Source organism: Uranotaenia lowii, chromosome 3 (assembly GCF_029784155.1).
Source record: "Uranotaenia lowii strain MFRU-FL chromosome 3, ASM2978415v1, whole genome shotgun sequence".
NCBI classification, from domain to species: domain Eukaryota; kingdom Metazoa; phylum Arthropoda; class Insecta; order Diptera; family Culicidae; genus Uranotaenia; species Uranotaenia lowii.
The window spans coordinates 114,655,004-114,671,785 of NC_073693.1; the positions used below are offsets into that span (position 1 = coordinate 114,655,004).

A 16,782-nucleotide genomic window follows, 5' to 3' on the forward strand; every position below is an offset into this window, starting at 1 on the left:
AATTCATGAGTTTCAATATGTTTTTTTTTTTCAATTACCTATTTAATAGTAATAGAGTTTAAAGTTTTGAATATGAAAAATCATTTTTTTTAGTTTGAAATGCAAAACCAAGATTCGAATAAGGATTCCATCCCAATGATGATCCAAATTAAAAATCAAGAACAATAAACTGCGTACTTATTAGAATTTTTTCGCAAGTGTCCGGGCCGGGCATATTTGGGCTATTTTATGTTCGAACCATGTTTAAGCCGAGCAATTTTTTTAATTTACTTCTGAATCCGGCCAATATCCAGGCAAATTTTGGATCTATTCCATTAAAATCGAGAAGAAAAATATTTGAAAAATTGATTTTTATCGAACAAATAAGCCGATTCAGAATCAAATTTTAGGCTCCCAAAAATTGGTTTCTGTTCATCACTAATCACTAATCACTAATCGTACTTCCACAGCCAGAACTTATGTCTGAGTCCCAAAGAACAATAAACGTGAATTATTATTCTTCTTGTCTTTGTTCATGCTTTTCATCATTTTAACATAAAAACATTAAAATGATCAAAAACATAAAGTGGTTGGGCCTACCATGGAGCAGAAAACGCAGAGACATCTGGAACACAGGAACAGGAAGAAACGTGGACCACCAGTACCATACGTTTCAAATGGGCAATATCGTTGGAAGCATGCTAAGAAAAATGCTCCTTGATGATACATATATCTATGCATAATGTGGCTGGAAATGATTCATTTTGTACACATAAATCACAAAACTTAAGAAAACAGCTGAGCCAACAAAAATCTTAAACGGAAAATCGCTTTTTAGCTATCGACTCTCGTAAATCTAAGATATTGTATTTATCAAAACCGGAAGATTTCCACGAAAAACCTTCCAGAAATCATTCCTATTTCGTAAAATAAATATCATGGAACGGACTCACCAAATAATCTATGGACATGGTGGTTGATCAGTTTCCCGTCAGCTGGTTGCCCAAATTGTTTATGACACTGGAGGGGGCCGCAACTCTCGATTTTTATCACTTGATCACACTTAACTAATCGTGACACTTACGGAATTCGTTAATACATATATTTACAACATTTCAAATTAATTTTACCACTTGAATATTAAAAACATGACGGAGAGAAAATAAAACGCGTCCGCTGCAAACCAATCATGGCCTACTACCCTTCCCAAAAATTGGTTTCTGTTCATTTTTACAAAATTTGCTTAAAAAATTGGTTTGGACTAGATCTAAGGACTAGATTTAAATTTGTGTTTAATTGTGCAATTAGTGAATAAATCTGCGCATAATCTAGGTAATCTGATAAGCTTAGTCTAACTTTTTTGGAGTCTGATAGACTTTCTAGAAGTCTAACTTTTGGAATTCAATACTCGGGAATAAATTACTATCAACAAGTGAGAATTTTTTTAAAAACGGTTGTAAAATTTGGGACCTGGGATATGATTTAGAGGTTTTGGACTAAGTTCTGAATAGAGATTATTACTCTTGACTAATTTTAGTTGTTCATCAAAATTTGCTTATTAAGAGTTTAAAATTTAAAACATTTCTTTCGGCATGTTTGGACCCTTATGGAGGGGGTTTAACATTTTAAATCGTACAATACTGTTGACTTTGTGGATAGATCAAAACTTTATTTTTTCGTATGCTTCCTTACAATTTAAAGTAGATTTAGGTTCATAGGTAGGTAGGCTCGAAACATCGTAGCTTTTCATGGCAAAGGTTAATTGATGAATGTCAGTGTCATGTAACATGTATGTTACACTTCATGTGAGGAAAGTTAATTGATACATGTTGACGTTGATAAATGACTCGAGTGACAAGTTCATCATTCTCTTCACGAAAATATCACAATTTGCTGTCAAACTGGTGTTTATTCTGATAAAGACACCTACCATCAGAGCTCATCAATGTCGATTAGCATTATGCAGTGGCTTCATTAATTTTGAACGAACCATCACTCGCCGAAGTAGGTCCATGTTTGCTTTGCGCTTTTCTTGTGACAAAACCGTTGTTTATCTTGCCGCAATCTTAATCATAGACTAGAAATTAATTAGTTTAACCCGGCTTAACCTAAGGGCTCAAACTTGCCGAAAGTGGGAGCACACGCGGTTGAAAGCTTCACTCCAAATTATATATTGCGATGATGGATCGTTCTCAACATCACAATCGACCGGAAGTGGCGCCTGAACTGCCATAATGAAGCAAGTAGTGTTTTTCGTTGGATTCGTCACGGCTTTTGCCATTTGTGCGACACTTCAAAAATCTAACAGTGTAGCGTTCGACGATGAGTATGTAATTGATTTCTCCTTTTTGGGGGAAGAAGTTTACAATCCGGAACATCTGAGGAATAGAACCAAACGAGCGCTTCCGGAAGATGTTGATGCTGAAGGTGAAGGTGTGATATCCGTCGCTAACGATACGTTGATCGACGTTGATGACGAACAGTATCCTGAACAGCAAGGAAGGTACGCCGAGGGCGATATCTATCAACCGGTGCTTCCACGAGGTGCAGTCAAGTTCGAATCGAAGCTCTGGGCCGACGGTGTCGTTCCTTACGTGATTAGTATTGCTTTCGGTAAGTCTTTTTAAAAATCTATCATTTCTGATGTTTTCAAATTTTAGAGGAAGCTTCTTAATCAGATTTTTTATAGAACATTCATTTCAGCATCTTTTATTTTCTTGTTATTTTGCAAAATGATTTAAATGTTGTGTTCTGGAATCCTAGTTAAAGGTTTCATTGAAGCTTTCTCTTATGTATATATCTATCTTAAAGTGACTTTCACAGCAAAATTTCGAACATTTGCCACTTTCTTTACCTGGTTTATCAACGCTGACCCCTTATAGTGGGCGACAGAATTAACATTTCAATTCAAATATAAAACTTTTTATTAAGTTTAATAAATCTTATTTAATTTTAAGAAAATTCTTGGTTTTGAGATTTAATCCTAAACCGCTCTATGACAGTATTGGAAATTTAGCGGCTTGAATCTTTTTTCAAGCGCATCCAAACAAAAAGAAATCTTCTGGGACCCTCAATGAATTAATGAAATCTTAAATTTTGTATGATTACTTTTTTATAGACGCATCCTGAAAGCCCAGCAAAAAAAAACTCCCTTATTAGACATTCAGTGTCACTCCTCGATCCAAATCGCTATAGCTAGTTTTTCAACAGATTTGTGTTGAAATTTATAGTTTTAGAAACCTCATAATGTAACTCAAATATGTATTTAAGATAATATTCATCTACAACACTTTAGTTCTCAGTCATTCAAAGTCTAATAAAAAATTCAAAAAAAAATACATGCTTCGGAAAAAATCTGTTGATCAGCTACAAAATGCTCAAAAATTTTTTCGCTTAATGTCCAAAAAAGCTTAAGTTAGAAGCAATACGTTGCGTACAACACAGAAATTTTTTTTGACTATAACCTTTAAAATAAATCAATCTGCAATTAACAAAACCTGTAATTTTAAATTGTTTTCCTTGAAAGTTAACGAAGATTCATTTATTATTACAGCAAATGTCCTGTAAAAAAGTTGTACACTGAAAATTAAATGACACGTAATTTGTTTTTCGACCTGTAAAATAACGGTAAATGTCCTGCTCCTTTTTGTTACAGGACATTTGCGTAATTTTACAGGAAATAATTTTTGTTGCGAAGGATGTATTTTTTAAACATCATAACCACAAAAAATGTTAAAAAGTGGTGAAAATACAGCAGGTACTTTTCAATAAATTTGCCGTTATCATTGTTTTAGTCACAGTAGATAAATTTTGAAAGGTGGATTGGAAAGTTGATGTAATTTGACAAACTTTGGCATCTTTAGATTCTCAAAACACGAAACACAGAATTTTTGACGAATTTTTAAAGGTAGCTGTTTTTTTAACTTTTTGTTAATTTGCATTTTCTCAGATTTTTTTAACACTCAAATATCAACTTTGCACCGAATTTTGAGTATACTATTGCAAGAATTCCGCAATAAATTTATGCTCACCATAAAGGCTCCTTTATAGTGGTTCTAAAATAGAATGAAAAACTATAGTTCCAGCTATATTTTGGAAGAAAAAAAATCGGTGTGAACTGATTTTTCAAAAATTAGTATGAAATTGAGTGAAGAATTGTTTACATAAGCGCTACTCTAATGGGTAAAAACTTATGGGACGGATGAGGTTTAAATGCCTAACAGTACTCAGATTTCGAGTCAAGGTTTTCATCATGGAAATCTAAATTATCACAACAAACTTTTTTTATAAACATAAAACTGAGAATTATAAATCATTTTCTAAATTCTCTGCACTGATTTGAGAAAATCTTAATTTTTATTTTTCATCATCAATTCCAAGTTAAAAATTCCAAATTTGGATTTCAATGTTTAAGAACAAATCATTATGAGTTGAAATGATAAAATAATAAGTTTTCACCTTTGTTTTTCAGAACTTTCAACTTTAATTTCAGAGTTCCCTCAGATTTGGAGGCTCAGAATTCAGCGAAATAATTTCATGCCTAAAATTAAAAATGAAAGACTCAGATTTAAAGTTCAAATTTAAATGCAAAATTAAATCACACATCTTTCAAAACTATCGATCTTCAGTTACACTTGAGGTAAATTTCGTTTGATGATCATATCCGTTTCAAATAAACCGTGGTTTTAAATTTAAAAACAAACACCAGCTTTAGAATAAGGTGGATATTCAGTAAACTTTAAAAATTATGAAAACTATTGAAAACTCTGAACTTCATGAGAATTTTTATTTTTCCTTTCTAAATACTTGAATTGAATCCTTCCGTTCTGTATTTTATGATCAGAATCTTAGTAGAATTTCTTAGTTTTGATAAAAAACTTTGAATTTCGAAACAGAAACAACAACATATCAGGTTCTCAAATTCTTAAATAACAATAGGGAACAGCATTTTTGGTGACTATGTTTTGATAACTGTTTTTGGAATATTTTGACGTCCAGAACTTGAATCATTTTTCAGATTTTGTCTATCAGCTCTTGTTTTAGTGATATGACGTCTTATAATTTTGAAATTGATCGATTTTGAGTAAAATCGGTCATTATTGATGAACTACCTAACCTACATGAAAAACAAAAACTGATTTTGAATCTATTTATTATCCTCCATTCAATCAAGGATTCAGGTTTAACCTAGATTTTATATATTCAGAGCTATATGAGTAATGTAAAAAATAAATTAGATTTTAATTCATTTAAGAACTTTGTTCAAGACTGCAAAATGATTGGACTTATGGTTAAATAAATATCTATGATTTAATTTAGGTTAAAATTTCTTTAAAATTTCGTCAAAGTTTCCATTTTTTGCAGAATTGGGAAAAAAAACTGAAAGAAAACTTCTATGACTTTTTTTTCAAAAGTCAAAATTATTCACGATCTTCGGGAAAGTCGATCATTTAATTGAAACCTTTAATTTCAAAATCTTCTACAGTTTTGCCAAAAAGTACACGAATTGATTAAATGGATTTTTAACCTATTTTCCAAAGTTATTTCGAAAACAAGAGCTGCAAGAAAACTAATTGGATATAGTCAAAATCAGTTCTTAAGTTCTTATTTAAAATTTGAAATGTTGAGATCTATCAGAATAATCGAAACAATTCTAAATATCTTATTCAGAATTGATTCAAAGTATTCTAAATATTGAGAATTTTCTAAATAATAAGCATCTAAGATGTTGGGGGACGGTTAGCGTGTTAAATTCCCATCAGATTTTACCAAGGTGTGTATATATAGCAGGTGTTACCGTATGTCGAATTCCTCATTCAGCCATTTTGCCCATTTTGGTTTTGCAACTGCGGAACTCATGGAGTATATTCACCAACAAACCACTGAACAGCTGAACAAATATTCTTGTGTTTGTAAACAAACTCATTGAGCGCCCCGCGCACTCCTCGCCTACTTACTGTGAAAGCCGGAAAACCTTGTGTTTCTAAAAACCTTGGACACTGATTTCTAATGGTCGCACAAATGTACGAGTTCGTACAAATGTCGCAGTCATGAGTGCGCAGTCCAATCTAGTGCGTTGCGTATAATGAATGTAACGAATTCTTTCTTCAACTAAAGACCCCGTACGATGTGTTACTGTTTGATTTTGGCAAGCCTGGATTAAGGGGAGGAGGGCGGGTCAATGGGGCAATTGCCCCCGACTCAAGGGGGCCCCGAGAAAGAAAAAAATTATAACATAACTTTAATCATTACTGCTTTAAGCTGTAGAAATTTAGCCAAAAAAGAATTGAAACGAGAAACTTAGAATTGAAACGTAAAACAAGTATAACAAGTAAGGGGGCCTCAATTAAATAATATTTCCAATAGTTTCACTATCATTTAAGTTAAAAGAACCCCCTAGAACGACAATTGCTGATTTTTCCCACATTTTATTAGTTGGGCCAATCTACAAAATATGATCCATCACTTTCTCTTACTTATTGAATAATCATTATTTTTTGAACATGAAATAATATTTCCACGTTTGAAAAAATGTTACGATTTTCACGACAGCTAGAAGCACGGAATAGAATAACAATAAAACCGAACAATATGGAATGCTCACTCTATAAGCAAGCATGAGTATTAGTATGAAAAATGCAAATTGTTGTTAGCTTTTCGATCATTTTTTAAATATGCGTAGGTTTAAACACTCTACACCCTTTTTCCAATACGTAATTTATTTAGAAAAATCAAACATAAAAAAAAAACAATTGTAGACAAATCGTCAATACGCAAGTAATTTTATGTTTCGGTTTCGGTTTTTGAAATTCTTAATGAAAATTTTCCAACTAATTTAACCCACGTTTCATACTACTGATTCTGATGCACTTTCATTCCAAAATTATCCTCTACCCAAGCAAATAACCGAAAATCAGCTTATTATTTTCTAGTTGACCAATTTGAAATTATTTTTGATCACAAAAACACACTCATAGTTGAAATGCGAATTTGATTGAGTGATTCTCAAATCATGAATATGATTTGAATCTTGTCTTCTTCAAGGTTTATGATTTTGTATTTTGGACATTTTGTCGCACTTAGAAGAGCTTTTAGGCCAAACTTTGTGTTGTTTAATATTTGATCTGATAAGAATTTGATGGTTTATACAGAATGGTAAATAAACTGCATTATTTTTTTCAATTTGAAACACATTGAAAACGATTTTTGTTTTATTGTTTGATGATAAACAAAATACGACGGCCAAAGCGCGATCCCGGAGGCTGTACACGACGATGCTGACGAAGTTTGATTGCGTGGTAATGGACGACGAAACCTACGTCAAAGCCGACTACACACTTAATCTTTTCTCCTGTGGTCGGGACGATTTTGTCCTGTATTTTCAACAGCTGAAATTACAGTGCTCAGGAAAACAACTGTCAAATTGACCTGTATGCTCGAATCTGTGTTCTTCTGTAATTTGCAGGACTTTTGAAGTTTTTCTGTGCGTTCGAAACGGATTTCCCCTGGGATTTTCTGTGAATTTAGGCATTCTCCCCCTGCTTCTTATTTCTTTTTTATAATTAAAAAAAAACAATTGTCACAAAAAAATGAAATTTATTTTTAAATATTTTTATCAACGCATTACACATTTTGACGTTCCGAATTAAAAAAAAATGCGACACATAAACAACCGCAACAGAACACACAGGCGGGACACTTTCTCTGTAAAAAAAATATTTTCATGTTATATTCACTAAACGCCTGTTGACAGTGAAACCTACCGATGGCCGTGAAAACCTGGAATTCAAGATCTTGCGTTCCGGGGCCATTGTGAGCAAGCCGATCAACCAAAATACCGAAACGGAGGAAGAAATCTTGGGCCCGAGTTAAACTAAACTAGCCTCGTTCGAATAGCGCTCCTGTTGATTATCCATAGCTGCATCAATATTTTTCCCGGTTCCGGTTGCCCATAAGCACCATACTAATTAGGTTGTGCTGTTCACCGATTTTACTTTCCTCCAAGAAATTATAACTATACACGCGAGTACCGGCCACCCGATTGAAATAAAAACGGTACATGCAAGAAAAAACGTTCCGCGATTTGCACTGGTGTGAAAGAGAAGAAACCAAAACAACCGCAAAAAAGCGCGAAAGAAAACGGTTGACAGCTGAAGTTTCCCCGTGCTACAGGACGATTGTTCGAGTACCTGTGCATTCATGGAATTTTTGTCCCAGATTTCAGGAAAAGTCGAGCATCTCGAGATTCGGGAGGGTTCCCTTTCGAAGCTCGTATGAATTAACCAGTTTCCCTGTGGTTCGGAGAGTCATTATCCCGAGGAGAGAAATTGCATTCTTAGTGTGTACACACTTAATCTTTTCTCCTGTGATCGGGACGATTTCGTCCTGTATTTTCAACAGCTGAAATTACAGGACGATTTCAGGACAGAAAAACCGCTCAGGAAAACAACTGTCAAACTCGCCTGCAGGATCGAAACGGGTTTCTCCTGTAATTGGCAGGAATTTTGAAATATTCCTGTGGGCTCGAAATGTGTTCCTCCTGTGGTTTGTAGTGAATTTTGCTTTTGTTTTCCCCTGATTCCAAAACCCCAATTTTCCCATAATAACAAAAAAAAAACACAATGATTGTTTAAAGTATTTGAATTTATTTTTCACATATCACAATTTCTTTTCATTTGCCTTATTTGGAAAGGTGGTATTTTCACTATCACACAGACAGACTATGAATCTGAAAAACAAAAAGAAAAGGTTTTTATAATTTTTACTAAAACGCCGCATGGCAGCTAAACTTACCGATACACCGTGAAAATCGTGTAGGTGTTCTAATCCTTGTGATCCGGTCCATGCCAGCAAACGAGTTTAAAAGTCTTGCACCCGAATATGCCAATCATGCAGCCAACGAAAGTTTCACTGTGAATCTTCACTAAACAGCAACGAACGGATACCGCAAGGAAAAATGGCAGACTGAACTCTTCCGCGGGTATTTAATTTGTGCACTGGTGAGAAAGAAAAAGAAATCCGGTTGTTTTTTTCCAAACACGATAGAAAGAGATGGGACATTTGACAAGGATTGTGTCTACAGCGATTCAGGAGAACACTGTCCTGAATTCACGGGGTTGGTTAGAGTTCCTGTGCTCTCGTAGCAAGTTGGTCTCGGATTTCAGGAGAGATGAGACGTCCCGCGATTCGGGTGAGTTCTCATCCGAACTTCGTTTAAATTGAGCCGTGTTCCTGTGATACGGAGAATCATGGTCCCGAGCGATATAAATGCAATCTTAGTGTGTACAAGCAGCTTCCGGGACAGGAGTTTTATACGGCAAAAGGAAGGGGAAAGGTAGCAGATATTTTCAAGCACATGAAACTGTCAAAGTTCGCGAAGAAATATCTGGTTTGGCAAGCCATCTGTACCTGTGGCTTGAAAAGCAGCATTTTCATAGCTTCCGGGACTGTCAACCAAGAAATTTACGTGAAAGAGTGTTTGAATAAACGTCTGCTGCCTTTCCTGCAGAAACACGGCTGTTCCGTACTGTTTTGGCCGGATTTGGCATCTTGCCATTACCGTCAAAAGGCCATGGAGTGGTACGCAGCCAACAACGTGCAGGTGGTTCCCAAGGACAAGAACCCCCCCAACACGTCAGAGCTCCGCCCAATAGAGAAATACTGGGCTATTGTCAAGCGGAACCTAAAGAAGACCAAAAAGACTGCTAAGGACGAGCAGCAGTTCAAGGCAAACTGATTTTCTGCGGCGAAGAAGGTGGACCTTTCGAATCTGCGTTCGATAATCTTCAATTTATCATAAAAAAAAACATTTTAATGTCTATCTTCGATGTTTTCTGAATCAGATAATTTGGAAGATGATAGAGTTATTAAATAAATTGGAACGCATTTTAGCTTCAATCAGAGATTTAAGAAAGATTATATGCACGTATCACATGCACGTCATGAATTAAACATTATTGTTTGAAGACTCCACACCACATTCAATGCAATATACCTAGGAGTTAGCCACATTTCCGTTTGACACGAAAAAAAATACAAGCTCAACTAAAGTTTTTTGTTTTGTTTTGCAAATAATGTGGATAAATCTGGCAAAAACTGGGCTTTCTTCTAATATTTTCGGCTAACCGGGCCGGACCGCAACATTTCTAAATTTTAAAACTGAATATTTAAACATGCCCGTATAAAACCGGATAATCTGGCAATATACTGAATTCGTTTCCAGTTCCTTTATATGTTTAAAATATCATGTTTTCTCTTCAGGAATTGGAAATTTATATTTCATAATTCACAAGTGATACTCTACAATCAGAGCATTGAGGGTTAAATACTGAAATTATAGAACTAGGAGATTTAGAATTAAGAATTGAAAAATTTGAATTTAATACTCTGAAGAATGCTTTTTTGCACAATTGAACCGTATCCCTGAATCTCAATGTGCCTAAACATCTACAATTCGTCAGCTCCAAGAAATGAAAAAAATAGATAAGTTAAAATGAAAAAGTTATCCGACATACCCAATAGTTCCAAATTCATGTCAAATGGAACTTGAAAGTTCACTCTCGGTTCGTTAGAATGCACATCGATAACTAAAGTGACAAAGCCACATGAAACGCATTAATGTTGTTGGGTTGCGAACTAGGTCAAACTGGAGAATGTGGAATTTGAATGCTCCTGTTTAAAGTTCACGATTGATGTTTTTGGAATAGGATTGATATGTACCTCTGATACAAAAGACACTGCTTGACCTTTTTCATAATAAGTAAGCTTGAACGGACGATTTAGTTTTTTTTTTATTCTAATTTTCGTGGTTAGAGTTAACTTCAGTATGATAAAAACTATTGATTTTTATTTTTAATGAACGGTTCATTAAACATAAAAATTATTAGTTTTTTTTCAATAACTTTTTTTATCATGAACCATATCAGTTTTATTTTTGTAATTGAGAAATAAATGTGTTTATTCACTTTCAAAAGGATTCATCACAAGATGGAAGATCAAGGACGCGATGTACGATTTCCACCAGCAGACCTGCATTCGGTTTGTTCCGAAAACGAACGAGATGGATTACCTATCGATCGAGCGGTCCCCGTCCGGATGTTGGTCCACGATTGGCCGAACCGGGGGCAAACAGGTCCTCAATTTGCAGGGTCCCTGCCTGAAGAGCCGCGGAACGGTCCTGCACGAGTTGATGCATGCGCTAGGCTTTTTGCACGAACATTCGCGCCAGGATCGGGACGAGTTCGTGCGGATAAACTTCAAGAACGTGCGACCGGATGCGGTAAAAAATTTCGAAAACAAAGACCGTGCCGACCCACTGGGGAGCAGATACGACTTTGGCAGCGTGATGCACTACCCGGTGACGGCCTTCAGTGTCAATGGAAAGCCGACCATCGAACCAAAGGTGAGAATGCTGGAGTTTTGAAACAGAATTCGGATTACCAAATTTCAGCTCAAAATTTGAGCTTTTTGAATTTCCTTAATCAATTAGTCATTAGGAGAATTAATTACTAATAACATTTCTGTGTTTGATTTTGAATTTCTTTTAAGGTAAACTATACGGGAAAAATCGGTCAACGCGAAAGACTCTCTCGCAAGGATGTGGAAGCAATCAACAGAATGTACTGTTAAAGCTAATGACAACTCACTTGCTACCTGGTCATGGACGAATGGTTATAAATTGACGCCATTAATCTTACCGAAGTTTTATAGGAATGTTTATACAAAAATAGATCAAACTAAATAAATAGTTTAATTATCTTTCAATTAAATGAGAATATTCCATGCAAGGACTTAAGGCTCAAAGGGTAAAAACACTATAAAGTAGAAAAGCTCGGTAGTTTCAAATATGGACGCAGTAAGGCTGCTAAACTTTTTCAATCGGCTGTTGATTTCAAACATTTCGATCAAGCGGAAAAATAATCGCCTGGTTGCCTGTCTATCGGGAACTTACAAAAATATGACGATCGTAATACTGACAATCTGTGCCACTTTCTACTGGGGTAAACAAACATTCAACGCACTCAAAGGATTCAGCATTATACGTAACGTAACGATTATATCCACTATGATCCTGTATACCACCATTATGTTCAGCTTGGCAACACTGACCATTTCCGGTGTTATTCGTCGGCTCAAGATACTTGAACTGTGTCAACGTTTGATCGCGTTCGACATGGAACTACAGAAGGTATTCTCAGTTCGATGTTTAGGCCGCTACGGTTGGATCAAAATGGAAATGCTACTGTCGACTCTCGTATACCTTTACCTGCTTTGGAAGAAACTTAGATTACTTGAACAGAATCTAGACATGTATGTCGGAGTTCTGTCCGAAGTCGGTAGATTAATTCTCGAGTGTTATCTCGGACATCGTCTTATTTTCTGCCAGCTGTTTGTGGAAATATTGATGAAACGTTTCGAAGCGTTGGCCAGTGTAGTGAAAGGGAATAGCTTCAAGCTATTTCTTCCCCTGTGGGATGAAATTTTGGAACTGAAACATCTGGCTGCGTATGTTTTTGGGTACACGGTTCTGGTCGGATGCATCGATGCGCTATTGGCATGTGCGATGATGAGCTACAGCGTCCTGATATTGTTTCAAGACACGGGATCTTTCAAATTTATACTAAATGACGTAGTGTTCCCGGTTTTTATAGACTGTTTGTTGCATACGTTTATTTGGTTTGCAGTGAGCTACAGATGCGGAATGATCGAGGAAAAGGTAGGATCTCAGATTTGGTAAAATACAAAAAAAACCCTACACGCAAAATAATTTTCACTCAAAAAATAAGTGACATCTGTAGTAAATTCTCGCCATACGTAATTTCATTTAAATTTCAAGTAATGGATCAAGTGAATTCACTTAAGTGACCGGTCAAGTGAATTACAGTATGACGTTCGAGTGAAATTTATCTGGATTTCTAAGTAAGTTTCTAGTTAATTATCTCTCGCGTTTTTAAATAAAAGAACATTCATAGAACACCACTCCTATCTCAAATACTTACATTACGCTTTCGCCATAAATTTATTGATTGGAAAATTCCATCGTAATTCCAAGGCAGATCGGTTACTGCGGATAGTGCGACTTCTAAATCTTCCCTGCTGCAAACCAGAAAATCTGTCCAGTTCAACCCACAAGCTGAAACATGATAACACCTTTAAATAACTTTTTCTTACATCACATTTAACACAAACTACCGCCAAAATCGCCTGGTATAGAATTGGGAATATCCAAATCCAGCATAAGCTTTAAACGCTGCTCTTTAGAATTTGCCATTTTGAACTCTGAAAATAAACACAATTACAACCCGACATTCACTTGAAATTCAAGTGATGGGGAAGTGAATATTTTTTCTCACTTCAAATTCAAGTGACGACTAAAGTGAATTTAGATGAATTCACTTGAAATTTAAGTGACTGCCAAGTGAAATGTATATGTCGCACTTGAATGGAAGAAAATCATTGGAACCTTGTTTTTAAGTGAAAAATCATGTGTATTTTAAGAGTGAATTTGGGTTCAGTGTATAAGTATTGGCGACTGACTGACTGACTGACTGACTGGACTATAAACTATTGCGATAATTAAGTGTTTATCTGTAGTTTATGAATTTAATTTTTTTTTCGGTTTCATTTAGTCGATTATCTAAAACATATCCATACATATGCTTGTAATACCAATCACAGTGCACTAGAAAACAATCGTTTTATACTAACACAAGCTTTCTAGAGCACATCTACGAAAATTTATTCAAGAACATTTGACTTTTTTTTTCACTAAAACTCCTAGCGCACACTGGAAACTCACTCAAATGAGATCAAATTTGGCCAGAGTACGTGAAAATGAATGAGCATCAAACCCTGTAAGTGGCATTGTAATCAGTGAAAAATCCAGAAAGTGAACTATAGTCTAATATACAAGTTACAGATTGTTGGACGTGTCAATAATTAGAGAAAAAAAACACATTTTCAGCAGCTCGTCGATTTTTTACGATTATGTTTAGAGTTTATTATTATTGATGCGATTTATTAATCTAATATCCAGGGTATTGAAATGAGATAACCCAGAAAATTGGAAGATTTAAAAATAAAGAGTTTGGAGATCTGCATGAAAATTAAACATATGTCAGAAGATGAAGGTCAAGCGAGGGCTTCCCGAATACGAAAATATTGTAACATAACGGTTCCTGTAGTAGTTATAAAACGTTTAGAAACAGTGTAAAAAAACGTTTAGAAAACTATATTTGAAACCATAAAAAACATTGCACTTATCTTGAATTCCAAAACGACGGTCTGTTGAATATGGCGTTAAGTTATGTTACTGTTTAAAACTGTTAAAACAATTGTATGGGGAGACTGTTCTACAAACAGTTCAGATAAAATCTAAAAATCGCTTGCGGAAACGTATTTAGAGCATTAAACTGTTACTGTTAAAGTATTCCAAAAAGTACTCTTGTAACTCAACTTTTACAGCAACAGTTATGAAAAGATTTACAAAACGTTCTTCCAACGTTGTACTGATGGTTATTAGAACCGTACGCGATAATGGCGGACGCACTAAAAGGGAATAATTTTTGGATTTTCGGATTTTAACATTGAGTAATTCATTTTCACTATACATTTTTATTTATTTTTATATTTAAACTTACTTTTAAGGCATGAAGGGATTGTTTTTCTTTAATTTTTTGACCCAGCTTCCGTAGTTACATGGTGAATGAAGTGAACAATTTATGTCTACAGACATTGGCAAGGTCCGAAATCTCTGCGGTGCCATAGCGCCACCCACGAGGGAAATCCCCCCGGCGGCGTACTTGAGCTGCAAAAGAAAGCAGCATCGCCGACACTGAAATGAAAGATAAAAAAACAACAATTAGATGTTCACATATACGCAACTAGAATGTTCACACATTGGCCTACCCAATTAGCAACAGGTGAAAATAGGTAAAACATAATTCAACTTACCTGAAAAACTGAATTTTTCAGCCTAACTGCTGGGCTGCACTGAGTCCGGCACCCGATGTGCCTGTTTTCCGGTACGTTGAACCGAAACATGCACCGAAATTCTTCCCAAAATTGCTTCGGCTGCAATTTCACCACAATCGTTTTAAATTTCTTATTCTTCTCTTCTTCTTTTCCAAACTGCTAGCGTGTCATGACAGCTGTCATCAGAGGTGCCAGATGTCCTGATAAATCAGGGTTTGTCCTGATTTTCAAGAGACCGTCGTGATTTTTTAAATGTACTGAATTGTTTTGATGTTGAAATAAAATATTTAAATTGTAATTGCATTTAGTACAACCATCAGGATATCGAACAGATTTGTTTTAACGATAATTAATCTTCAGATTCAGATGATATTTAAATATGTTTTTCATACAAACTGCAGTCCAGCCAATATTCTTCTTTCCTCTGTTACATCAATTAAGGCGAGTACAGTACCTTTATTTTTCCTTTATTTACGCAATTTAATCAGAATTAGTATGTGTCCTGAAAATCCTGAAATGGTTCTTTATGGTGTTCTATTAGGTCGGGCAAATAGCAATCGCTGCAGATTTTTTTTTTACTTTTTGGCAGAAAACTCTAGCGTAACATTTAAAAAGGGCGAAACTAGCAGTTAGCTCGAAACGAGAAAAACGCGTTTGAAAATTCGGAACACCTATTCAAATCCTATTTATAAAATCGACCACTTTTTGTTCAACAAAATCAAGAAATGTGCATTATATTCTCTTATTGTTCGATGGTTATCAAGAACTTTAACTTTTTTCACGTAATTTCAGAGATTTTCGAGTTTCGCCCTATTATTGTTTTCGATTTCAGTTACGCCTGCAAGTTTCGCCCAATTGATCGGCCGTTTTTGTTTTGGTTTTGAAGTTACGCCCATTCATCCTACACGCAAAAACTAATTAGGCCGTTTTGTCACACACTGTCAACTTAGTTACGCCTTTTGGCTCTACACGAATAGAAAAATTCACTCCGTTTTGAATAGGCGTAACTTCACGTTCCAACGAAAATGCATCAACAGGAAGTTTCGCCCAATTGAATTTTATCAATTTTTTGAAAGTTTTAAGTAATTTTAAGATGAAACCGCGTTTGATAGGTAAAGTGCAACCGCGTGCATCCGGATTGACCGTTAACTCGATTTGTTTACATTTGGCAGTTTCGCCCTTTTTAAATGTTACGCTAGAACTGAGCACTTTTTGAAAAGATTTAACCTGAACTATAATTTATAACTGACAGGCTCACGTACTCCTAACAATAAACATTAAAAATTAAAGAGTTGTAACCGTTTATTATAGAAACTCGTGCCGGAACCAAACAAAATCAACAAAACTATTGTTTTAAAGCTGAAGCATGCTCAGTTTAGTGAAACTTGTTAATCTGTTTAATGCAAAACTCTCTCAAAGACTTTAAAGAAGTTTTAATAACTATTATTCGGATGAAACAAAATTTGATAACTGCTTACTGAACGGTGATAGAATCAGACCATTTTTTTCTTAGTACAATGCAACTGCTTTTATTTTTTTCTACGTATGAACAAATCCATAATTGATTCTATAAATAAATTTAAAGATATTTTCATGAATCTGGGCTGAGTCTTCTGTTTTTAAACTATCTGGCATCTCTGACCCGCATTTCGGTAATTTTTGACGTGAGTTTGACACATGATATGAACGCTAAGCGTTATGGTACGAAAACAGTTTAACGATTATTGATAAAATTAAAGTAAATCGTTAAACAATTCATTCACCTCATCCAGATAACATCACTATTCACATGAACGTTCGTTTTATTTTCTTATCGTTGTCGAAGTAAAG

The 16,782-nt window shown here is 35.1% G+C and overlaps 2 protein-coding genes and 1 long non-coding RNA gene across 3 annotated transcripts; 2 read left to right on the forward strand and 1 right to left on the reverse strand.

The window, feature by feature from the left end:
* Positions 1 to 2,085: 2,085 nt before the first annotated feature.
* Positions 2,086 to 11,652, forward strand: LOC129756227 (hatching enzyme 1.2-like). The gene is made up of 3 exons (XM_055753042.1): positions 2,086 to 2,592; positions 10,953 to 11,380; positions 11,527 to 11,652. Exons 1-3 carry the CDS (start codon positions 2,214 to 2,216, stop codon positions 11,605 to 11,607), a joined length of 888 nt encoding a protein of 295 aa, XP_055609017.1. The 5' UTR covers positions 2,086 to 2,213; the 3' UTR covers positions 11,608 to 11,652.
* A 172-nt stretch (positions 11,653 to 11,824) lies between these two features.
* LOC129752540 (uncharacterized) lies at positions 11,825 to 12,715 on the forward strand. Its single transcript, XM_055748315.1, has one exon. The coding sequence runs from the start codon at positions 11,825 to 11,827 to the stop codon at positions 12,713 to 12,715; it is 891 nt and encodes a 296-aa protein (XP_055604290.1).
* Positions 12,716 to 14,576: 1,861 nt separating this feature from the next.
* On the reverse strand, positions 14,577 to 15,076 carry LOC129756235 (uncharacterized). The gene is made up of 2 exons (XR_008739416.1): positions 14,932 to 15,076; positions 14,577 to 14,812 (listed from the first exon to the last, which is right to left on the reverse strand). It is a non-coding gene; the product is annotated as an uncharacterized LOC129756235 (long non-coding RNA).
* Positions 15,077 to 16,782: the final 1,706 nt, after the last annotated feature.

Bases quoted from the DNA above. Each gene is read 5' to 3' on its own strand.
- LOC129752540 (XM_055748315.1), top strand. From the start codon at position 11,825: ATGGACGCAGTAAGGCTGCTAAACTTTTTCAATCGGCTGTTGATTTCA.
- LOC129756227 (XM_055753042.1), top strand. From the start codon at position 2,214: ATGAAGCAAGTAGTGTTTTTCGTTGGATTCGTCACGGCTTTTGCCATT. The intron at 2,593-10,952 runs GTAAGTCTTTTT...CACTTTCAAAAG, and splicing joins CGTGATTAGTATTGCTTTCG to GATTCATCACAAGATGGAAG. The intron at 11,381-11,526 runs GTGAGAATGCTG...ATTTCTTTTAAG, and splicing joins AGCCGACCATCGAACCAAAG to GTAAACTATACGGGAAAAAT.